The 26,161-nt window shown below is 39.8% G+C and overlaps 2 protein-coding genes across 2 annotated transcripts in view; one reads left to right on the top strand and one right to left on the bottom strand.

The window, feature by feature from the left end:
• Positions 1–3,160: 3,160 nt before the first annotated feature.
• LOC134659785 (glutathione S-transferase 1-1-like) lies at positions 3,161–24,252 on the bottom strand. The gene is made up of 5 exons (XM_063515492.1): positions 24,144–24,252; positions 10,136–10,277; positions 6,944–7,144; positions 6,440–6,645; positions 3,161–3,374 (listed from the first exon to the last, which is right to left on the bottom strand). The coding sequence occupies exons 2-5, from the start codon at positions 10,271–10,273 to the stop codon at positions 3,272–3,274; spliced, it is 648 nt and encodes a 215-aa protein (XP_063371562.1). The 5' UTR covers positions 10,274–10,277; positions 24,144–24,252; the 3' UTR covers positions 3,161–3,271.
• LOC134659537 (uncharacterized) overlaps positions 7,158–26,161 on the top strand; it is a 62,034-nt gene continuing 43,030 nt past the window's right edge. Inside the window, exon 1 of the mRNA XM_063515206.1 lies at positions 7,158–7,167. The gene's annotated coding sequence lies outside the window, so the exon portion shown is untranslated. The remainder of the gene's footprint in view (positions 7,168–26,161) is intronic.

The raw sequence follows: 26,161 nt of genomic DNA on the forward strand, positions 1-26,161 counted from the left end.
GCAGTATTAGAGAGGGTAGAGCACAAGCGATCATCTAAATTCTATAATATATAATAAACGATTTAATATCTTATATAAATAAGCAAATACCGCATGTAAAGGTTGTTGTTTCCACCGATGACACAAATGCAGTAATTTCGGCAAGTAGTATAACACAACTCAATGAAGCAGTAAACGCGGTTCTTATGGGTTTCAATACGTGGTTCATGTAAACATGTCGAATTTAATTATTTATTGTTGGATGATGGCAGTTGGCAGTTATTTTTAAACAGCCAACTGCATTTTCCTTACTTAACAACGCAGTGAGCGGCTGTGACCAACCACCGGTCCGAGATAATGGCAGCCCCACAATTTGAGAGAGCGGCGAAGAATGGATAGTCACTTATGTTGGCCCTTGTCCCGTACAAAATACGAGACGATAATTCATCACCTGTAAGGGAATCCATAAATCCTGGAATGGTAAGTGCTTTAACCTAAAGCTACCTTGGTATATATGTACCTACAATGGTCTTATGTATTGTATAAGTACATAAGTAGATAGCAGAACCTTAGCAGATCGAGACTCTACCGCTACCCAACCAACACTGGCGTAAGTAACGGTTCACATAGTCAATATAATAGGCGTGAAGATCATATTCCCAAGCGTATGGGAATAAATATATAGGTAAATATATATATAGATTAATAAGCAAGCGCCTATTCATTTTTTTACAAATTTCATACGCAATTCTAATAGTCCATGTTATTTTGTTGAAAGACCGGCTACAGATTTAGGAAATTGCCTCTTACTTTACAATAAAAAGATGTAGTACCGTAAAATGGGGTGATTAGGGTTCGCGGGGAGAGTTGGGTTATGAATGGGGAGAGAAGGGATGAAAGGGGGTAAGATGGAATTTTAAGGCTACTGCTACAAAAATAATGTATTCCAATTTAAAATGGAGCTATAGTAATCCTACTCATAATAAAAAAACGTGATCCAACAATCTTCCAAAATCACCTTTGTATGAAATCACATCTCACGCCAATTATGAGGGACTACGGGGTGAGGTGGGATTTCCTGTTTATCGTCAAAGTTAAATACCCAAAATAAAATAAAAACTAACGTCCGGAACACTTATTATATACACCATTCAGTTTGCATATATACTCGTATGTAAAAACAAAAATGTTATCGAGGTTTGAATGTCATTTTTGCCCCTACTCACCCCATTTTACGGTAATCATTCTTACCAGTGCGTTGAAAAGCATAAAGTGTAGTCAACCCGTTAAACCAAATAATTGGAAGCAGCAACATCCTGGTTCAGTAGTGTAGCAGAATAAACAAGTGTTCACCATTGAACACAGCATTTATACATTTATAGCTTATTAACCCGTTCAGAAAGCGCCGTCTGTAGGGTTTTACTTAGTTTACTTACACAAAATTTTCCTTGTAGCGTAACAGTCCTAACACCCTGCATTAATAAAAGTACCTACATTACCTCTTCACTAACTATATAGTGGATCTGTGAACTGGCTCTGCCATTTTGAAACTAAAAACTTGAATCGATAGTAAGATTGATTATTATTTATTTCAATTATCAAACCTGTTTAATTTAATTAAACCATGAATTTCAGAAGAATTGGTAGATAACAGTCGGATACCTGAGGTACTTATACGAAAGTATATTTACCCAAGTTGAAAAGGAGATGCTTTGCTCGGGCAGTCGGGCTTTGCGATCACTCGACCATCTAGTTATAAAGGGTAGGTTATTTTATTAGGTAGGTACCTACTAATACTAATTAACCCATTCATGGCCACGAACCGCCGAGCGTACACAATACGCCAGGCCACCATACAAATCGTTTTTAGCTAAAACGCATGACTCAGCTTATGGGTCTCGAGCCTACTATGGCTTGGTTCCTACAAATTGTTGCTTACCATCATCCAAACAGTAATCAGTTGTAAAATGGTACAATATCAAACAGCTTCAACATGAAATAAGCTTTAAAACCAGCCAATAAAGTTTATTTTAGCCTGCTACGGAAACATTAGCAGTTTTTACAAGTAGCGCCAGGCCACGGTGACCCATACCTTGAGCCCTGTCAATAACTTCTGAAATATATATATTTTTTGTATTTTTTCAATATAGATTTTTCTGTTTGCTTGCATCGCATTATGTATCTAGAATTTCAGTATATTTACTATATTGCACTGATAGTAAACCGAACTTGAATATTCGAGACCCTGTTTTCATTAAAAAAAACGTGTTTATAATTTTTATCCTAATATGCCTTATAGAAATGATTGTTAGCTTATATGTTACTTACGTTATTACATCAAATTACGTTTCGTTTAAGTTTAAATCAGAATTTATTCAGGACTCACATGTGAGTCACTGGCCCTGCGGAACTGTTTGAGCATGACCCATACGCTGAGTCGCTGGCCCTGAATGGGTTAATACTGAATGCACAGTATGACCACCACAATGGTCGTAATAATGAGTGAATGCTTCGTTGCAGAAAGAGTGTTAAATTGGTTTATAGTTACTTGTGTTATATTATATTATTTTTATTACACTTACATTATCAAGCGTTTGGCATGTGGTATGCAACTAAATACCTACCTTATTAATTACCTAACATATCAGGTAGGTATGTGTTGTTTTTAATGCAAACACAGCCAACACAGGTAAGTACCTTCCTATAGGTATACCTACACTTGGAAAAACGAATCTAAAACATACATAGTACCCGATGTGGCCGATGTACAGACAGACGGATGGACGGACAAAGTCACACCATCAGGGTTCCTTTTGTACCTTTTTGGTACGGAACCCTAATAAATTATAAACCCTAATAAACAGGGACGTCGCTGGCGACTATTTTAGCGACACATGTCGGCGGACAATTTGTCTCTATTAGGTGCGTCCGAAAACTAATGAATAATAATCTCACAGAAAAAAGTTTTGCATGTTTGTGAAGTACGTTAGGTATGTGATGTGAATATTCGTGTGCTCGCATTCGTGTGCTCACGTGCTGGCCCCATTCTTGGTGTCCGTGACTCCCGTCAGGCCCGTTTTACGACGTCATAGTACCTACCTATATATGTCAATGATTTATGTACCTACCTACCTTATACCGTCTATACACAGAACTCACAGAAGAACTGAATAAAAACGAATTCAATATTATTTATAATTTATTTTGTGCCTTAAAATATCTTAAGCATAGAAATTTGTTCTTTAGAACGCATGTGTGATTGCAAACAACGGGGAGTGGATGCCGTGGGTGGTTACTTCTTCATCATGCTGTTGACGAGCCCCTTGAACGCTTCCAGGCCCTTTTCGTTGGCTTCCTGGTAGCCGGGAGCTGTGGACTTGACGGTCTCGTACCATCTGAAATTAATAAAACATGCTGTTTAAAATATTATTCCTTGTTTGGCAGCACTATTACAGTTTAGATAACTGAACAAGAGCTGCTAAAATCGGGAATAGAGTATACGCGGTGGGTAGCTGTAAATCTTATTTTAAGAGAAGAGTTTATCAAATTGATTCATTCTTAAGTATCTATTCTGATAAAAATATAACGTGTCAAGTAGCAGAGTATGTACCGTATAACGGGGTGAGTAGGGAGAAAACTGACATTCAAACCTCAATAACATTTTATGCAAACTTAATTTTATTAATAAATGTTCCGGCCGTTTGTATTTTAGTTTTTTTTTTATGATTTTAGGTAGTTCCATTTCATAAATTTAACGATAAACACAAAATCCCTCCTCACCCCGTAGTGCCTCGTAGTTGGGGTGAGATGGGATCGTTTTTTTTATTATGAATATTACTGTAGCTGCATTTGTAATAAGAATACATTATTTAGGTAGCCTTTAAAAACCATCTCACCCCCCTGTCATCCCTTCTCTCCCCCTCCATAACCCAACTGTCCTCGCAATCCCTACTCACCCCATTTTACCGTACCTAATACATTACCTAAAAAAAAAACCGGCCAAGTGCGAGTCGGACTCGCGCACGCAGGGTTCCGCACCATCAACAAAAAATAGAGCAAAACAAGCAAAAAACAAGCAAAAAAAAACAAGCAAAAAAACGGTCACCCATCCAAGTACTGACCCCGCCCGACGTTGCTTAACTTCGGTCAAAAATCACGTTTGTTGTATGGGAGCCCCACTTAAATCTTTATTTTATTCTGTTTTTAGTGTTCATGCTGTGTTCACCTGTAATTGGTGGCGCAATTATAATTTAATATTACGCAAGTGTGTTAGTCTATAAGTTGTTGTTGCCACTGTTGGTGAACCTTAATAAAAAATAAAAAATAAAAATAAAATAGTATTTGTTGTTATAGCGGCAACAGAAATACATCATCTGTGAAAATTTCAACTGTCTAGCTATCACATCGTATCGGATCGTGAGATACAGCCTGGTGACAGACGGACGGACGGACGGACGGACGGACGGACGGACGGACGGACGGACGGACGGACAGCGGAGTCTTAGTAATAGGGTCCCGTTTTTACCCTTTGGGTACGGAACCCTAAAAACAACGGGTGGCACTCAGGGAGTGCCGGCAGAAGTGAAAACTCAATCACTATTGCAAAATGTCTGCAGCACTATGTATAATTGAGGTTAACGCCATCTAGCGTTATTTCGTCGCATTACTTGAAACCCCTAAGCTCATCACTGTTAGTACTCGAGTTATATTAATACCAGTTAGAGCGAAACTCACTAGATGGCATTTAAATCAATAAAGAAAAACTCAATGACTTCGATCAGGTCACGTGTCCGTCTTACGTCTTACGGTCACGTGACACCTCTCGAGAGTTTAAATTTTTTTCCCATCACAAAAAGTGCACAGCGCCGCTAAAGAAGTTTTCACTTCAAAAAAAATCTAACATCCTACTCGTAACAGTAATAGTGGACTATGATAGCTCAGATTTAAATTTATGATAGCTCTGAATCTACATAGTACCTACCTATGTACGAGGGGCGTTCAAAATATTCTCGGTATTGATATCTTACAACCTCTTCTAAAATTTCTTTCGTTACTGGCCGCTAAGGTTTATTCATTGACATTAAAAAAAAGTATAATTCGAACCGAGATGTTCTTTTGTTTTTCTGCAATTGCTGAACAAACATGAACATCATGTGGGAATTGACAATGTTAACTAAATTAGAACATCGATGCGTGATAAAATTCTTGACAAAACAGGGTAAAAATCAAAAAACCATAAAAGAGGAAATGGATTGTGTTTACCGTGAGTCTGCTCCTTCTTTATCTACCATTCAAAAGTGGTCAAGCGAGTTTAAACGTGGAAGGGAGAGTGTTGAAGACGACCCTAGACCTGGCCGGCCTGTAGTAGCTACTTCACAAGAAAATATTGATAAAGTGGAAAAACTTATATTGGAAGATGGTCGAGTGAAGGTAAAATCTATAGCACAAGTAACCAATCTCTCTATTGGTACCGTACATGATATTATCCATGACCATCTTAATATGTCAAAAGTAAGTGCAAGATGGGTTCCGCGAATGCTGACTCGGCTTCAAAAAGACATGCGTGTAGCTTGTTGTTCCGATTTTATTGACCTGTGCGGTGAAAATCCTGATGAGGTGCTGCAAAGAATAGTTACTGGAGATGAAACCTGGGTTCATCATTATGACCCAGAGAGTAAACAAGAGTCCATGCAGTGGCACATTAAGGGTTCAGCTCATCCCAAGAAGTTCAAGGTCATCCCTTCAGCTGGCAAGGTCATGGCCACGATATTTTGGGATTGTGAAGGAGTATTACTGATCGATTATAAAGAAAAAGGTGTAAATATCACAGGACAGTACTACGCTAACATTCTACGTCAATTAAAGGATGTAATCAAAGAAAAGAGGCGAGGAAAGTTAACCAAAGGTGTTATGCTTCTGCATGACAACGCCCCCGTCCATACTGCTCATATTGCCAAGGCAGCTATTGTTGAATGTGGGTTTGAAACTGTTACTCACCCACCGTATAGTCTGGACTTAGCCCCCAGCGACTTCTTTTGTTCCCCAATCTTAAAAAGGATCTGCGTGGAAATAAATTTTCCGATGATAAAGCATTGAAGGCGGCAGTGGAGGAGCATTTTTACACCAAAGATAAAAAATATTTTTATGCAGGATTAAAAAAAATAATTGATCGATCTTTTAAGTGTATGAACATAGGGGGGGAGTATATTGAAAAATAAAAATATCAAACTTTTCGTACTTGTTTGTTTTCATTCTCATACCGAGAATATTTTGAATACCCCTCGTACCTATACATTTTCATTAATTTCTCGACACACGTACGTTTATGTGTATTCTCAAATTTCGTTATAAATTCCAAATGGGATAGATTCTAAAATAAATACGTGCGCCAGGGTTTGCGAACAAGCTTCACCTTATCTGCTTTCTTAAATTCATAAGCAAAGCTGAGGTAGGTATGTACCTCTTGACGTTAGAGTATTTCTTAAAGTCGATGTCGGTGGCCTCGAAGCTGGACACGCTGGCGATGAGGCTCAGGTCGGCGAGGGTCAGGTTGGGGCCGGCCACGTACTTCTGGCCCTCGAGGAACGTGTCTAGGAACTTGAGAGCTTCTTCGATCTTTTGTAGCTTGCCCTGGTCGGCGGGTGCGCCACCGAATAGCTGTGGGTACTGGAAATAAAAATATTGTATATTATAATCATCACTACAGTGAAAAAGGTGATAAAATAATCAATGATAGTTTACATTTTTATGATAGAACGACATCCCCTGGATTTTGTAGGTATTAGATTCATTAAGTCTTAATCTTTATGGGTTCTATTCAAACCTTGGGCGTACCGTACATAACAAAAAAAATTGTTAGTTAAAAATGCTAAAACTTGACTGTAAAATGCAGTCAGGATCATAACCAAATACAGAGACGAAAGCTTAAGAAAGAGATATCCGAAATACTAAAATAAAGACTTACGAAGTAATCAGCGAATCTCTGGTACAGTGTTCCAATGTCGAAGTACAGCCGCTGGTCTACAAGGGCTCGCGCGCGGGGCTCCTCAGGGTAGAGGGTGCTGCCCTTGCCGTACTTGTTGGCCAGGTACGTGATGATGGCGCGCGACTCCCACAGCGAGAGCCCGTCGTCCACCAGCGTGGGGACTGTGTGCTGTGGGTTTAGCTGTTGAAAATTTTAGTTTATTAGTTAGGACGGTTATAGGTACCTACATTTCAACCTCTGTCTGTCTGTTTTTGACTTTCGTGAATCGCTAGAGGGTACCACTTCATTCGTTCGAGTTCGTCTTTTTGCCTCTCTATCGCTCGAATACGCAAGACCGATAGAGAGGCAGATAACGAATTCTCAATTCGATTCGATTTTTGCGATAGGCCCTATGAATTGCCTGCGCCGAGTTGCGTTGCGTGCGAACCGGTGCGGTGGAACGTGGAACCAATTACCTACGTTTCGTAATAACCAGTTCAAGGCAGTTCGGGGCCAAAAGGAAGTACCAGTACCTACTCTCGAGCAGAGTAATGCATGCCGGCATACTATACATTCTAGATCAGTCACTAATACTCACTCGTACCATGCAGTCCATGCATGTAAAAAAATCTTGATATAAACTAAATACTAAATATAATCTATTTCTGGATGGAATATGGTAGTTAAATTAGTTTGTCACACAGTCAACACTACCATTACCAACTTAATTCAACATCAAGCATAGGTACCGTAAAACGGGGTGACTTTAGGAAATATTGGGGATACTTTGATATCGAAGTCGGCCCTGCATTTGAAAGTCACCCCGGTTTACCGTACGTAAGGTACCTACCTACCTCTATCTACCTAGTACATACATATGTATTGCATAATATGTACCTATCGAACGAACATAGATTCTACTAAAATCCTATGTAAATAGTCGAATAAAGTTGTTGTTGGGGTCATCTATATTTTTGCATTCTGTCATTATATAATTATCGTAGGTTTTTTTTTGTTTTATTGATATTTACAATTTCCATGTTGTTTTATTTTCAATGCTTTTACCTAAGTAGATACGGGATGTTTTTACAATTCGTAGCCAGCAAGGTGAGTATATAGGTTAGGTAGGTCATAATGGGCAACTTTTTCTATTGGATCAACCCTGAAATTGCATTTTGGCTCTCCCAAAGAAAATATCGACTCGGTCAAAATTTATAATACAGCCTTTTTTTTCGCGATTTCGGGTTTGATCCCATACCTAGTAAAAGTTACTTTACTCGGTAGCTATGCATGCATGTTGAATAATATGGCTAGGGGTTATTATTCAACAAACATTATCATTCATTCGAGAAATTTTCTAGCCAAAAACATGCCTGACACCCCAATTGAAGTCGCATGCTTGAACTAGTGTCACGAAACAATTATCTTTATCATTATTATCGCAATGGTATTGTGTGTTGTAATCATGGTAAATACTAAGCGTCCTCGTAACAGATCGTTGAACCCTGCAATTCCTTTGTAAGTTAGTATACAAAAGTGTAGCTATATTTGGCCTTCACCTGTCACTGATCGTTGTAAATGCAATTGTAAAACTGAGAACGTTAAAGCCTTATTTGCCTCGATCATAGATCTCGTGATAGGTTGTTATATTCGTAAGATGTAGATACTTATTGGCAAGTTTATACCATGCTTCACTATTCATTCATGCTTTGCATCATAGTTGCACGTTGCACAATTACAAACTGCACACACACAGGTCTAGAGATACCTCTACCCCATAAAAATAAATAAAATAAATTAAATTTATTTAAGACCAACAAAGGATCAATTTCGTTAGTGACACATTTAATCTTACAACTAATGTTAGTAGGTACACACACACAAACTTATTAACTAACTACATTAATCATTATATTTACATATTTATTTATTTATTTATGCACATATGGAGTGCACCACAGTGGTTCAGGTAGGCCCCATCAAACCTGTCTGCATACATGGCTAGGATGCTGTTGGTGCTGTTCCTCACCCTGCATAACAATGAAGTGGCTCTTTTGCGCATAATGGCAGCAAAACTATCTACGCGCGCCTCCGCAAACATTGTTGACGCGCTGCAGTAGCGAGGAAGCCCCATCAGCACCCTAAATGCATAGACCCATAGACGCACGGTATGAAATTATTAAAGTCATACGAGAAAGACTGATTAACGGCTTACGTTACGAGAATGTCAGCTAAGTAATACAAATACAACAAATACAAATAATTTATTGAGAAAAGTATAGTACACAAGGAATCCTAGTTTAGGCATTTGTAAATCACTTTATAAATTCTTAGTCTTTAATAAGAGCAACCACTGTACTATAATTTTCTCAATAAATTATTTGTATTTGTAAGTAATGATGTGCCGTTTATGCGATTTTTATAAAGATTTTTAGAAATAATTTTGTAGAATGTGGAAAAGCTAGGCAAGGTTGGTATTGAAGTAGTTCAAACCAAAGTAAATAATGGAAAAATATTATTGAGGATAAAATTAATTGAATCGTAGACAATTCAACCCATTCCAAGTATGTATATTAATAATAAGATCCAAAATTAAAGGAAAATTTTACAAAATAAGTCATGAAACACGCAAAATAACTGTTAGTTATAATTGCTGACACGATCGAGAATATCAAATCCCTTAATTAAATAACTGTTGTTAATGAGGTTTATCTAAGGATTCTAAGGTAGGTATGTGCATAACACATATAGGGTAATAGGGTAGGGTAGGTGTAATATGTACGTATAGTTCACTTCCTTGTTTTACTTCTTAAGTACATTTTGAGGATAATTATTTATATAACTAGCCGCGAGTTCCAATAATGGTATTGTTTTGTTTTATCGGCTAAGACTTAGGTATGGTATAAATAATAGATGGTCGTTATTCTAAAAAAAACTCGTCCATTTTTCAAAATCAGTCATACGTTACGCTACGATATAGTGCGGGACTAAAACAAAGTCGTCCAATTATTTTTTATCGATACCTAAATTATAAATTTTATTTCTCTAAAATATTATTGCTAATGTTTATACCTAGATATATAATTTGGATTATTACAATTTAAATTAACGATTGAAATGAAACTTAAATTTTGTAATTAATATTCAATACACTATGAATATTCAATTGTTTTAAATCTTGCGGATCCTTACCTTCAGGTATTCAGGCTTGAGCTGTTCTCCGTGGTGAAGGTCTACCAGCTTGAGGTTCAGGTTGACGTTGAGGGCTTTGGCTGCCAGGAGCACCGCCCTGCAGGGGGCCGAACCGGGTACGTAGTATAGGTCTGGCATGCTTCTGTGAATAGGATATAATGAATTGTTTACTTGTCGGCGGGTTTATAATACGTACCTATTTACCTTAAGAATATATAGAAAAAAATCAATAACAGGTTCAGTAACGTAACGCCCATTAAGGCGTTTCGTCAGTCTACTGATTAATAACATTGAAGTTGGAACAGAGTAGAATTTACCAATTGGGAAAGCTTTTACAAAAACTAATTCATCGACGTTATTTAAAAATATTGATGTTTGCAAGTGTCGGTAATAATAACAAATAAAAGTTCTACACTCGTATATATATATACCTATATATACTTACTGTTATATTGAACGATTGAATTCAGGCCTCTAATAGCCATAGCATGACATGACATTTTTGAAATGAAGCCACTTTCATTTTGAATTTGTTTCATCGATATGACATTTTGATAGCTAAAGACTCCAAAAAAACTTACTTACTTCCGTATCATAATCTACACTGTGAAATTAGCCCTAAATAAAAAAAAACTTCCATTTTTCACAACATGAGAGTACCTTACTTAAGGGGATTTAATTTTTTTCTAATAGCGAAAGTCAAAATAAAATCTAATCGGCCGTTTTGGCCGAAGGCCAAGGGTGTCAAGTTCCGGTGGTTACGCGGGCGGCTCCCTGATACTGCGGGGTTTGCGATCTACGTCGTAGCCAAAGTCATAATTATTTATGTGTTTTAATTTTAGAAATAGTTTATAATATATATGCTAGTTTTAAAGTATTTATTTATGGGACAATAGTTGTCTACAAATAAAGATTCTCTTTAATTCATTAAATGTTGGCCAATTCAAAGAACAAATCAAGGTACATTCTGTTTGCCTACTACAAGCTACTTCCTAGTGGCAACACATTCCGGTAAGCGGTTTTTTGCCGTCTAGAATGGTTGCCAACATGCATGCTTTATATTGGCCTTGACATTGGAGTGTACGACTTAAATGTTTGTTTTTCAAATAATGTATCTAAGAGATCAAACTTTGCTATTGGCACTGCCAGTTTTCATGTTTTTATTTACGAATAAATTTTTTGCCTTTATGTGCAAGTAAATATATTGCAGTACCTACGTGAACTGAAATTATTTGTATCGGGACTAGAATAAACTATCAATGAATAAGTAAGCGAAGTGACGTTATCAACCTAATCACTAATGGGTTACAGAGAAATAGATATAAAGGGTCTATGCGTGTAACTTTTTAAATAATAACTTTTCATGTTCGTGAGTGAGTACCGTGACCGGCACTTATCTTATGTGTTATGAATAGGTATTACCAGGGCTGCCAGTACATACTTTTTGATTATACGATCCAGTGCCTGCAATTATACGAAATTCGATTGCATTATACGAGAACACAATTAAAAAAAACGATTAATATTAAATCGATATTTTAAAAATTGGGGTCTTACCGCGAAGACCGAAATTTGCAAATTGTGGGGGTCTTTCTCTTTTACTCCAATGAAGGCGTCTTGTAATCTTCGATTTTTGCAATTATAGCCCTGACGTTGACGTACGGTTCCATTAAATTGTATAACAGTACAGTATCGACACACTGTTTTTAGGGTTCCGTAGCCAAATGGCAAAAAACGGAACCCTTATAGATTCGTCATGTCTGTCTGTCTGTCCGTCTGTCCGTCCGTATGTCACAGCCACTTTTCTCCGAAACTATAAGAACTATACTGTTGAAACTTGGTAAGTAGATGTATTCTGTGAACCGCATTAAGATTTTCACACAAAAATAGAAAAAAAAACAATAAATTTTTGGGGTTCCCCATACTTCGAACTGAAACTCAAAAATTTTTTTTTCATCAAACCCATACGTGTGGGGTATCTATGGATAGGTCTTCAAAAATGATATTGAGGTTTCTAATATCATTTTTTTCTAAACTGAATAGTTTGCGCGAGAGACACTTCCAAAGTGGTAAAATGTGTGTCCCCCCCCCCTGTAACTTCTAAAATAAGAGAATGATAAAATTAAAAAAAAATATATGATGTACATTACCATGTAAACTTCCACCGAAAATTGGTTTGAACGAGATCTAGTAAGTAGTTTTTTTTTTATACGTCATAAATCGCCTAAATACGGAACCCTTCATGGGCGAGTCCGACTCGCACTTGGCCGCTTTTTGAAGTATTGTTAGTAGTTTGACATCGGTGTTTTTTTTTCGTATACAATTATACCGATTGACCACCTATACGTGATGTATACGAAAAAAATTCCATTATACGAATTTCGTATCCAATTCTACGATCTGGCAGCCCTGGGTATTACATCAATTGAGTAACAGGGAACCGGTTTATACTGAGACGGCATCGCCATGCCGGATGGCTTTGGATAATCAACTTTTTGTAATAAAACAGTTGTGACTGAGTGGTTTGACCCAAAGTCGTTCTTAATTATCTACATAATACAAAGCCACAGTTCTTTTTATTATAATAATAATCATTTCGTTTTTAACATTACCCGTAATTAACCTCTGGTAATTCTTAGCTACCATTAAAAAACCAAACAATTAAATGCACCTACTAGCACCTATTAGACTGTTGGTCAAAAAAGTTTAATTAGGATTTGTGATACGTGCTTAGATATTGGCGTGGGAAACAAGTGGAATGTTAAAACGAAATGTTTTGCCCGTTACATGCTAACCAGCAAGTAACGGGTAGAACTGGTTCAATGTTAACTGCTCGCTTTCACTGCATTGTTCAATATGTACAGATTAAATATACCTATAGTCCGACAAGAAATTGACGAATATTATTAAGGGCGCCACTTCCTACGTAACCGTCACATTTTTGATGTAAAACGTATTGCTTAAGCTTTGACAAAAAGAAACTAAACGTTAAAATTAAAACTAAAATAAAAAAAATCTTAAACAAAAATTATAAGTAAAAAATGCTCCCCAGGTCACCTTCATGCGTTATGGTGCCCAGAAGGCTGGCAGCGTTACATTTTTGGATGACCAGGCTTATCCTCTGTCCGAGGTAGCTGCCAGCCCTCCGGTCACCTGAGGTGTCAACGAGGCGCTGGGACATTTCCTTAAAGAAGCTTTTTGCGCTAGGCCCCCACCGTGGGGTCCCAGAGTCTCTACGCCAAACAAAAAAATGATGTAAAAAAATTAAATGAATAAAAAAGAACAAAAAAATTTAAAATAAACAAAAAGAAAACCAAAACAAAATTAACTTAATATAATTTCTTTTTGAAAAAAAGGGAACCACCTTCAAAAAACCAACCCACTGAAAAACACAAAATAATTTTTATATGGCACCCCTATACGTGTCCGTTTGGCACCGCCTTCAAAAACCAAGTAATTACCCGGATGATTATTAATTTTCTTATTATTAGGTATTACTTAATTACTTTTTGGTAGAAATTAGCTTTTCTCAAACATGCAATGAAATGTCGTCGCTCCGGGCGTTATATCAGGCTTCGAAGTATCACGTTTAGGGCGGAGCAACTCCAAAGAACTGTAAAGGAATTTCATACGAAATTGAAGGCCTAGGCCGGGAAGTAATTTTTTTTTAAATTCTAATGTAAACATGGGGTCTGTGTCCATGAACAGACTAAACAGCCGAATTATATATATATTTTTTTTGGTGAATGAATGGTTATCGGACCAAAATATCCGTGTTAACGCCTGTTATACACGAACGTACTGATATTAAGAATACGAATCTGTATGATTCAATGTGTTGATGAATAAATTTAAAATGTTGTCTATACGTAAGTTACCAGAGACCATAGACAATAATTAAAATCCTCTGCATTTATTTTATTTATAGAAATTGAGATTCTTATTATCAGATTGTGTATAATGGCCCTAATAAGGTCTATTCGAACACTAGACACGCGAAATACGGACGACTTCCGTAAAAAAAAACTATTATGGCGGGATTGGAAGGAAAATTAAAAAACTTTTGTTGTGAAGTTGGATTTTTATTATAAAGATTATAAATTTGTTTTTTTGAGTGGTGTATTTTTTTATTTCATTGCATGTTTGAGAAAAGCACTATACATGCCTAGCCGTGCCCAGGTAGCAAATTGACGTCAGCGACGCACAGGCGACGTCATTTATAGGTCATAATAAGGTCGGTCATTTATTCGTCGAGAATAGACGTTTTACTGACGTCCATTTGGGGTCACTATCAGGACGTACCTTTTTGTCACAAAATTGACGTTTTAATGACGTCTATTTAGGGTCACTATCAGGACGTACTATTTTAGTCACAAAGTTGACGTTTCACGTGTCTATTAGGGGTCCCTACGGTCGGCCGGCTATACCTACTCACCCGGCAAGCCCTTCTTTCCCGGCGTCTGCAGTAATGTACTATTACGACGCACGGGATAGGGACTGGACACGTATAGGGGTGCCATATAAAAATTATTTTGTGCTTTTCAGTGGGTTGGTTTTTTGAAGGCGGTTCCCTTTTTATCAAAAATAAATTATATTAAGTTAATTTTGTTTTGGTTTTCTTTTTGTTTAGTTTTATTTTTTTTATTCTTTTTTATTCATTTTATTTTATTTTTTACTTTTTAGTGATAGGTACTTCATTTATTTTAGGTTTTTGTGTAAAATACTAGTTTGTTAGGCTCTCCATTTAGTTTTGGGCTAGTAAATACTAATGTTGGTGATGGCCTAACTCGATGATAATCGCGACAAAACATAATATGACGTTTCGGTGCTAAACGATTTGTATTTATATTGCTCCCACTGCCACTCCCACTTCCAGTCCCACTCCAATTCCCAGTCCGAGTCAGACTCCGACTCCCACCACTATTTTATCTAAATCAGTTTCAGCAACTTAAATTTGATGGTAGGTTACCGATAGCATCGCCACCTACCGGACCCAATTAGTTTTTCAAACCATCCATGTACTGTACACTAAAACTGTAGACGACGCAATGTACTGGACCTGAAATGAGTAACCTGAAACATAAAACTTAGTAATTAATATACATTTTAGTTAAATATTATAAAAATAATATGTAGGTACTTACCTTGCTTACCACTGCTGTTTTCTATGTGTTAATAAAGTGTGCGCGAGAGCATGCATATGTGTGCAACGAGCCTCGGCTATCGACCAATCAACGTCAGTTCCCTATACGCTTCCGAGCGATACACGCATGTCCATGCGCTCTAACACTTACGTCAAAAAGTATCCCTAATTGTTCTTATTTCGCTCCTCTACACCTGTGGCTGCAATCGTCGGCTACACATGGTCCTATCAAACCGGATCCAGAGGAGCACGGATGTCAGGACGCAAAGGAATGTTCCACACGCCTCCGCACACAATGGTTAAAACGCGGGGTGCTCTCGAAAGAGAGAAGTTGAAACATACCACGGATGCTCAGAGTGAAGTGCCATGCCCAAAGAACTCCAAAGAAGAAGAATTTATGGATCGCGCAAGCCAGTTCAACGCGAAGGCGCTCAGTTTGCAGATTCAGCCCAGCGCGAAAGAGGGTAGCATAAAAACTGAAACTGAACATGGTTATCACCGATCTAATACTTCAAATAAAACTTCGATGTCTTCACTACAGGTAAAAAAAAAACAATTAGAGTTAGACGCCGCCGAAGCTAAAGCTAGGATCGAGAAAGAGTTAATAGATAAAAAGCTAGACGCTGAACTCGCTAAGCTGGATGAAGAATATTCTCAGAAGTCCCGTTGCAGTGGAGAACAACGATCTATTTTGTCCGAAACATCTCAAAAAGTGGAACAGTGGCTCGAGAAAAGTCGCCAAGACGATCAAGACGAACGCGTTCTCGCGACCCCTTGGCAAGAACCGAACCCCGGACCCAGCTCACTTCAAACCCTAGCACAAGCAATGGAAAAACTAGCTACTACAACTCAAAGTGCTAATACTCGCCTGTTATCTCGATTAGCCACGTCTAAGGACTTACCGTTATTTTCTGGTGAATCGCTCGAGTGGATTCAATTTAAAAAATCATACGAACAATCCACGATGTTATGCAACTATAGTGATACTGAAAATATCGCGAGATTAGAGAAATGTCTCCGTGGTGAAGCTAAAGAAACGGTCTCGTCTTTATTTACGACCGATACCTCACCACGCGCCATCCTAGACGCACTAGAGCTACGATTCGGAAGACCCGACCTAATCATAAATAAAATCTTAACACAATTTAAAAAATTGCAACCTTTACCGCAAGCGTATCATATCGAGTTGGTGAACTTCGCCGTCAGAGTAAAGAATTACGTGGCAGCTGCAGAGTCTATTAAGCAGACCGATCATCTTCGAAGCCCTGAGTTACTAAGCATCGTTATATCAAAGTGTCCCAGTGCGCTTATCAACAAGTGGGCAGACTATATATACGAACATAGCGATACAAATAAAGCTAAATTGCAGTTATTCTCCGAGTTCCTGCACAAAGAAGCTACGAAGATCGCCGCCGCTGGTGTAACTCATATCCATTCTCAAAATGAACACAAGTTTCCCAAAAAGATGGAAGACCGAAAACTTCAAGTTCACCCCATTTTAAACAACGATAATGATACTAACACGAAGTGCAAGTTTTGTAAGGTGTCTTATCATCCGCTGACTAATTGCATTAAATTTAAACGCGCGCTACGCAAGGATAAATGGCGCTTTGTCAAAATAAATAGAATATGCCATAAATGCCTGTTGCTAGGCCACGGGAAAGAAACCTGCCCGGCCGCATCGTGCGATGTTGACGGCTGCGGGCTACCCCACCACCGCCTCCTTCACTGGCCGAATAAACCTAACGCAGCCAGTGCAGCGCCACGCAATAACAGCACTAACGAAGACCCAAATAATACGCCAACATTAAGCGCGACAGATGAATCTGCCAACAACAATCCCACGACCGCAATCGTAACAAATACTGTCGTGGAACCTAGTGATAGTGATAGTGTTTACCTAAAGTCTGTACGAGTGAACCTGCATGGACCTGGCGGCACTATTGCTACATACGCCCTTCTAGACGATGGGGCCGCAGTGAGTCTCATATCAGCTGATCTTGCTAACTGTGTCAACCTTCAAGGTCAGCCAAAGACAATAAGCATGAAATGTGCATGGAAATCTAAATTCGAGTGTATAAGTGAAACTGTGAACTTTAAAATCTCGAACTCAAGTGGTGAAATGTATGACTTACGTGCGCGAAAAATGAGTGAGCTAGACTTACCAACATTGGACCTATCTAATGTGAACTTAGACTCTTACGATTATTTACGCGACCTAACAAGTGTTTTTCCCCGCTGTAATATGGAACCGAAGTTATTAATCGGACAGGATTTTTACCATTTGATAATGCCGCTAAAGACTGTTTATCGGGGCAATTTTGAACCTTGTGCCACATTAACAAAACTCGGTTGGTGTTTACATGGAACCTTACCTGCAGCTGTACTCGGCCGACCTTTGACCGCCGAGCATGCCTTGACAACCGTGCTGTATGAGCGCGCTGAACCGGCCGCCGAAATCTGCAACGCATGCACTCCGCCCTCCACCGCCACCCCCGCGGACATACTTGCCGCGCGGCGGGAGACGCACACATGCACAAACGCAGACACACACTCATCACCTCAATCGTCAAGCGATGCACTTAGCGACAGCACAGATAAACAACTTCATGAACTGGTTCGCCGATCGTTTGCGCTCGAATCAATAGGAGTGAACTCTAAGCCACGCGTAAATAAGGACGACATTCGCGCAGTCAACATCATTGATAACTCTGCAAAATTAATTAACGGGAGTTATGAAATTAGTTTACCATGGAAAAACGATGCTAAACTGCCTGACTCTTACCCAAATGCTTACAAGAGATTCCTCGCTGTGGAAAGAAGAATGTTGTCAGATGAAGGATACGCCTCTAGGTATACGGAGCGTATTAATCATCTACTTGAAAACAATTACGCCCGATTATTATCAGACGACGAATTGTTAGCACCACATAAACGCATATTTTATTTAGCCCATTTCGGAGTCGATAACAAAAACAAGAAAAAATTGAGACTTGTGCATGACGCCTCAGCCGCCACCGCCGGTCGCTCCCTGAACGACTACCTACTCCAGGGTCCTGACCTACTTCAGTCTTTACTGGGCATCATGTTACGCTTTCGAGAAAAACCTGTTGCAATTATGGGCGATATAAAAGAATTCTTCCTTCGCATCAAGATAACGAAAGAAGATCAGCACGCATTACGATTTTTATGGCGCGAAAACGCAAACAGCGAACTAAAAACCTACGTTATGACGTCATTGTTATTTGGAACCAATTGTTCTCCATTCATTGCACAACATATTAAAAATAAAAATGCAATGCGATTCCAAAACGAAATGCCTGAAGCGGTCAAAGCCATTCTGAAGTCACATTATATGGACGACTACATCGAGAGTGTGGACAACGAGCAGTTAGCTATCAAGATGATAACAGAAGTTTCCGAAATCCACAAACAAGGTGGCTTCGAAATAAGAAATTGGATTTCTAACAAACCCGAAGTCTTGGAATGCACGCCAAAAGAAACCTTAAGTGATAAGGCAATAAGGTTCAAAACCGGATGCGACGACGTACCTGAGAGAACGCTCGGGTTGCTATGGTACCCGGCCAGCGACACATTCGGCTTTGATTTATCACTTAAACGCATTCCGACGGAGATAATTAACCTGCAAAGAAAACCTACGAAGCGGGAACTCCTGCGCATCTATATGTCAATATTTGACATTTTTGGCTTTCTTGCGCCATTTACTGTTAAAGCAAAAATAATGCTACGAAATATCTGGAGAACGGATACTAAATGGGACGATGAGATTCCTACGAATGAATATACAGTATTTCGCAACTGGATAACGGAATTACAAACTTTGAAAGATTTGCGCATTCCAAGGTTTTATTTTCACGACGAACAAGTTATGAGCGAGCGCGATAATACTGATAACGCTCGCTGCCACACCTTGCGCCAGAATGAGACGACTATAGAACTCGAACTTCACATCTTCTGCGATGCTGCTCCCACTGCATACGCTGCCGTCGCTTATTGGCGTAAAGTACATAACATCAATGAAGTACAAGTTTCATTCATCGCGAGTAAGTGTCGTTCGTCACCTGTGAAGAAATATATAACTATACCTAAACTTGAGATGGAATCAGCTGTTATCGCCTGCAGACTCGCTGACACAATAGCGCGCGAACACAGGTTGACCGCCTGCACACGATACTTCTGGACCGATTCCTTAATCGTTTTACATCAAATAAAAAACGACACGCGCAACTATAAAGTTTTTATCGCTAATAGACTTGGCGAAATTGATGAATTATCTCAATCCTGTGAATGGAATTATATACCTACCGACTTGAATATAGCTGACAAAGCGACAAAATTAAATACTTACGAGTTGAATAACGACTGCGACTGGCTCCGCGGCCCTGAATTCCTGTACTCGCCGCGAAACACCTGGCCGAAGTATGACGCTGCAAAACAAAACATAAACAAAGATCAGCTGTTACAAGTAAACACGCTATATGAAATAAAGGATGAAGACTTACCTGTTGTTCCTGATTTGAATAAATTCTCTTCGTGGACCAGACTATGGAGATGTATGGCAAACGTTTTGTTGTTTATTACGAGGTGCAGAAGACCTGGTAATGCACAGATTGATGCCGACACGATGCAACGCACTGAAACTGAATTATTGCGTTACTCACAGATGAAATCGTTTCCAGAAGAGATTTATGCACTGAAAAATAATAAGGCAATCGAACCAAGCAGCCGTTTACGCAAGTTAACCCCAATATTAGATGAACACGGATTGCTACGCGTCGGCGGGAGGATCGACGCTGCTGCGTATGTTGATTTCGACCTGAAACGTCCCGTTATACTTGACGGGCATGATTATATAACGAGATTGATAATCAAGCGTTACCACGAGATGGCTGCGCACGGTAATAACGAAACCGTAGTCAACGATATTCGTCAAAAATACTGGATTGTCAATTTACGCCCTACGGTACGTACAGTCGCGACACGATGTTTGTATTGCCGAATTAAAAAAGCAAGACCTAGTAACCCACGGATGGGAGACTTACCGGCGGCGCGACTCGCCCATCATCAACGCCCGTTTACTCACTGCGGCGTTGACTTATTTGGGCATATGGAAGTGACAGTCGGCCGTCGTCACGAGAAGCGGTACGGAGTACTCTTCACCTGCATGACAGTACGAGCAATCCATATAGAATTGGTACCCTCGCTGTCTGCCGATTCCTTTATCATGGCCTTGAGACGAATGGCATCACGACGAGGCTGGCCGTACAGAATGTACTCAGACCACGGTACCAACTTCAGAGGCGCCGATGCCGAACTGAGGAGATCGTTTAAAGAGATAAACGACCAAGCTAGCGTCAGGGACCTACTGACTACACATGAACTTGAATGGCGCTTCATATCACCGGCGAGTCCACACATGGGCGGCTCCTGGGAGCGATTAATTAGAAGCGTCAAGACATCCCTGAAAGTGATCTTAAAGGAACGAGCCCCACGCGAAGAGGTTTTGATCACATTGTTGGCAGAGGTGGAAAATATTGTAAATAGTCGTCCGCTTAGCTACGTATCGACAGACCACGGCGACCCAGAAAGTTTGACACCAAACCACTTCCTCATAGGCTCCTCTTCGAACCTCCCAGTTCCTGGAGTATTTGATGATACTGACCTGTTCCGGAAGAAAATGTGGAGAATAGCACAAAGACTTACCGATGCATTCTGGCGGCGTTGGATGCGCGAGGTACTACCAAACCTTCTACCACGACAAAAATGGTGCCAAGAGGGCAAACAGCTAAAAAAGGGCGATGTCGTGGTAATCGTAGACCCAGCGATGCCTAGAAATGTCTGGCCCAAAGGACGGGTCCATGAAGTTCACGCTGGCGCCGATGGGCGCATTCGAATCGTCGATGTAAAAACACAATCCGGAATGCTTACCAGACCAGTGGCGCGTTTAGCGTTGCTCCCCACAGCTGATGATGATTGTCCTTGACGGACAATGGGGCCGAGAATGTAGACGACGCAATGTACTGGACCTGAAATGAGTAACCTGAAACATAAAACTTAGTAATTAATATACATTTTAGTTAAATATTATAAAAATAATATGTAGGTACTTACCTTGCTTACCACTGCTGTTTTCTATGTGTTAATAAAGTGTGCGCGAGAGCATGCATATGTGTGCAACGAGCCTCGGCTATCGACCAATCAACGTCAGTTCCCTATACGCTTCCGAGCGATACACGCATGTCCATGCGCTCTAACACTTACCTCAAAAAGTATCCCTAGTTGTTCTTATTTCGCTCCTCTCCACCTGTGGCTGCAATCGTCAGTTACAAAAACCTTCTCCAGAATGTAACAAACACTTTTCTGAAAACCGCATCAAAATCGGTTCAGCCATACGCGAGATAATCACGAACAAACATACGGGTCAAACTGCCAACCTCCTTTTTTTAAAGGCGGTTAGAAAAAAGTTGATCGACCCACCTAGTGGAACTCTGCAACATAGGCACACGACGACAAGTCGGTTAACGAAAACAAAGTGTGCCTATGTCGCACCAAACCTGAGTTCCACTAGGTACAGCCAGGGTTCAGCATCAGCTCTATCTTGGGTACTGCTCTCCCAAGTGCTCATCAAGAAGTGACGGATGGCCAAAATAGCGTGGGCCTATGTTGCACCAAACCTGAGTTCCACTAGGTACAGCCAGGGTTCAGCATCAGCTCTATCTTGGGTACTGCTCTCCCAAGTGCTCATCAAGATGTGACGGATTTCCAAAATAGCGTGGGCCTATGTTGCACCAAACTTGAGTTCCACTAGCTACAGCCAGGGTTCAGCATCAGCTCTATCTTGGATACTGCTCTCCCAAGTGCTCATCAACATGTGACGGATGACCAAAATAGCGTGGGCCTATGTTGCACCAAACCTGAGTTCCACTAGCTACAGCCACCAGGGTTCAGCATCAGCTCTATCTTGGGTACTGCTCTCCCAAGTGCTCATCAAGATGTGATGGATGACCAAAATACCGTGGGCCTATGTTGCACCAAACCTGAGTTCCACTATGTACAGCCAGGGTTCAGCATCAGCTCTATCTTGGGTACTGCTCTCCCAAGTGCTCATCAAGATGTGACGGATTTCCAAAATAGCGTGGGCCTATGTTGCACCAAACCTGAGTTCCACTAGGTACAGCCAGGGTTCAGCATCAGCTCTATCTTGGGTACTGCTTTCCCAAGTGCTCATCAAGATGTGATGGATGACCAAAACAGCGTGTGCCTATGTTGCACCAAACCTGAGTTCCGCTAGGTACAGCCAGGGTTCAGCATCAGCTCAGATCTATGTATACTAAAACCTTCTCCAGAATGTAACAAACACTTTTCTGAAAACCGCATCAAAATCGGTTCAGCCAAACGCGAGATAATCGCGAACAAATATACATACATACATACATACATACGGGTCAAACTGAGAACCTCCTTTTTTTTTAAAGCGGTTAAAAACAGCGTGTGCCTATGTTGCACCAAACCTGAGTTCCGCTAGGTACAGCCAGGGTTCAGCATCAGCTCTATCTTGGGTACTGCTCTCCCAAGTGCTCATCAAGATGTGACGGATTTCCAAAATAGCGTGGGCCTATGTTGCACCAAACCTGAGTTCCACTAGGTACAGCCAGGGTTCAGCATCAGCTCTATCTTGGGTACTGCTTTCCCAAGTGCTCATCAAGATGTGATGGATGACCAAAACAGCGTGTGCCTATGTTGCACCAAACCTGAGTTCCGCTAGGTACAGCCAGGGTTCAGCATCAGCTCAGATCTATGTATACTAAAACCTTCTCCAGAATGTAACAAACACTTTTCTGAAAACCGCATCAAAATCGGTTCAGCCAAACGCGAGATAATCGCGAACAAATATACATACATACATACATACATATGGGTCAAACTGAGAACCTCCTTTTTTTTTAAAGCGGTTAATAAAAATAAAATACTTAAACATGGCATCAACTGAGTATAGGTTTTTTTTAAGTTCGATTTTATGTACCTAATTTCTACTATTTTATGTATACAGTTCGGAATTGGTATTTTTTAATTTGAACGAATTAAACGACATATTATGTCTATTAGGTATTTTCGGTTCGGTAATTTTGCATTCCAAATTCCAATACTTTCATAATTTTTCTGAAAGCTATTGAGGTTGAGTAAGTAATACGTTAAAATTTAAATAAAATTTTATATTTAAATTCACACACAGAACTACACTAAACACAAACGAGTTAGTCATAGTTTAACACTAAACTTTATAGTTTACCTAACTACTGAAATGATAGCGCTCCTATGAACTTATAATTATATTGTTTAATTCACATAACCACACTGAATGTATTAGATGTTTGTAATTTGCAACTTTACGACAACATCGTCTCATCTACCTGGCTTAAAGGTCTCGTAACCAGGCCATAAAAAAAAACTTATCTACCTAGCACTAGCACCTTGTGTAGGCACAATCACAACAAGATGTAACATCGATACGATTAAATTGAATCTAATGAATCATCTCCTCACTAGTCACTGAAAGCTGTCAAGAGTCTGAAAATAAAGATTTTACTTTCATACACTAGATCATACATAACCATTTGTAATACCTACTTAACAATCTTAACATAGGTAGGTTCGACTAGGTACACTCGACTAAAATAATTGTGATAACTTTTTTTTTAATTAATTAGGTAGGTTCCCATTAGATTAATGCCGGGAAAGCAAAAAAAATCTTAATTGAACCATTTACTTTGCTCACCGTGTTACGAAAGTTATTATTTAAGGTCACAATATTTTTTATTCTGTTATGTGGTGAATAAAACTTACGTTTAGTGTTCGGCACGCGAGCAGTCCAAAACAGAGTGACGGAGTGCGCGGCGGGAGGCAGGCGTCGCTTTTATAGCCCGCTAACCGGCGCGGTGGCCAGACGCCGGTTAGAACGATTTCCACTTAAAAAACAGACGGTTTACCTATCGGCGTGGCGTTCATGGCAACCATTCCATAGCTTGAATTTAAACACATTTGAGGCCCTGTATAAGACTGTCTAAGTTTATTCGTTGATGGAAATGTCGGTTGTCGAGAAAAATGTAATGCAGCCTTTCGTATATTTTAAAACCCAAAATAAACGAATTTTTACCGCTCGGTCACCACGCATGTTCAAATAAAGCGCTCTCATGATTGATAGGAAACAATCGGCTGCTTTTCTTTCAGTACCTATCAATTAAAAAAAACAGCTCATTCCACTTCCACGATACCATTTCAACTAGTTCTGGCCACCGACAGCTAATAGGCGACGCCGACGCTCGCTCGACGTTCAAAATCTCAAAGTACCGCAGCATGCACCCAACTTCAGTCTAGAAGCGTAGACCCTGGCCCCTATTTCACCACGGTGACAGGTGCGACAATCGTCGACACCACTATTACTGACGTCACAGGCCTCCATAGACTACGGTAACCGCTTACCTTCGGACGGGCGGTGTGCTTCTTTGCCACCAACATATTAATTTATAAAAAAACTCCATTATATCGCCAATAAATAAGTACTTATTTTGCGAAGCTAATGACAATTGTCACAAGAAACACGACAATTGTCACGAAATTCCGACACAGAACTCATTTCCTGTCAAGAATTACCGAAAGTTCTATTAAATCGTGTGACAATTGTCATCATCATAAACTTCGAAAGAGAAATACCTGTTTTCTGCCGACATAATAAAGTTTTTTTAAATAATACAATGATGGTGGCAAACAGGAATACGGCCCGCCCGATGGTAAGTGGTAACCGTAGCCCATGGATGCGTGTGACGTCAGCAACAGTGACATTTGTCGAATTGTCGCACCTGTCGCCGTGGTGAAATAGGGGCCAGGTATAAACGGGTCTAGGCTAGGTATATTGGAACGCATAATTTTTACGAGCCTATTTGCACTTGGCATATTACTTAATATTGATCCTCTGGTAGCAGTTCGTTTCTGTGAGGGTCGCAGTCCTTTTTTTTTAAGATGGGAAAAGCTTTACGCATACCACCCGGCGCGGGGACGGGCCGGGATGGTTATGTGGGACTCCCTGTTGTGGGCCAATGAGACCCCAGGTTTACCCACTAAAACCCCTCTGTTGCCGCCTCGCTGCTATACGGCGAGGTCCCAGGAACGCCGAAGTACTCTTCCGCAACAGGGTCGCAGTCCTAGCCTAACCCAGTTTCCTGGTAGCTCGGTTCTGCAAGGGTCACAAGTTCTAACCTAACCCTCTTCTCTGGTAGCAGTTTGTTTCTCTGAGGGTCGGAGTTCTAACCTAACCCTAATAATTTGATTTAAACTAACACGATTTTCACTCATAATAGTCGCTTAATTACTAACGTAGTAACTAACACGGATGACGGTACTTGATCGCGTAAAACTTACGTTTATTTTATGGTCAACGTTTCGAACGTGACGTTATGACACCTAGGTTCGTGTCTCGTGGTCACGGTCACAGGCAGACTGGCGAGGAATTGTATCAACATCTTCTTGCTGCGTGAGTTTCGCGAACTACCCGCACTGTGATCTTGATTAATGCATTTATATCAATTTATATATTCTATGTACTCTAGGTTTGCCACTTTGCCTACACACAACACTCACGATATCCGATGGTATAATGATGGGATGTTTTATCAGTTATCACCTTTACATTGAACCTAACACCTAACCCCCTTTGCGGATTTTGAACGCATCATAGAGGGTTTATGATTTGTGTGTAGATAAAATAGTTATATTTCATGAGTATCTAAAGCGGCAGTTTATCGAAGATAATTTTATGACGCTAATTACAATTTAGCTAGGCATATAAATTATATTTTATATCTGTT

This window comes from Cydia amplana, chromosome 2 (genome assembly GCF_948474715.1).
Source record: "Cydia amplana chromosome 2, ilCydAmpl1.1, whole genome shotgun sequence".
NCBI lineage: Eukaryota > Metazoa > Arthropoda > Insecta > Lepidoptera > Tortricidae > Cydia > Cydia amplana.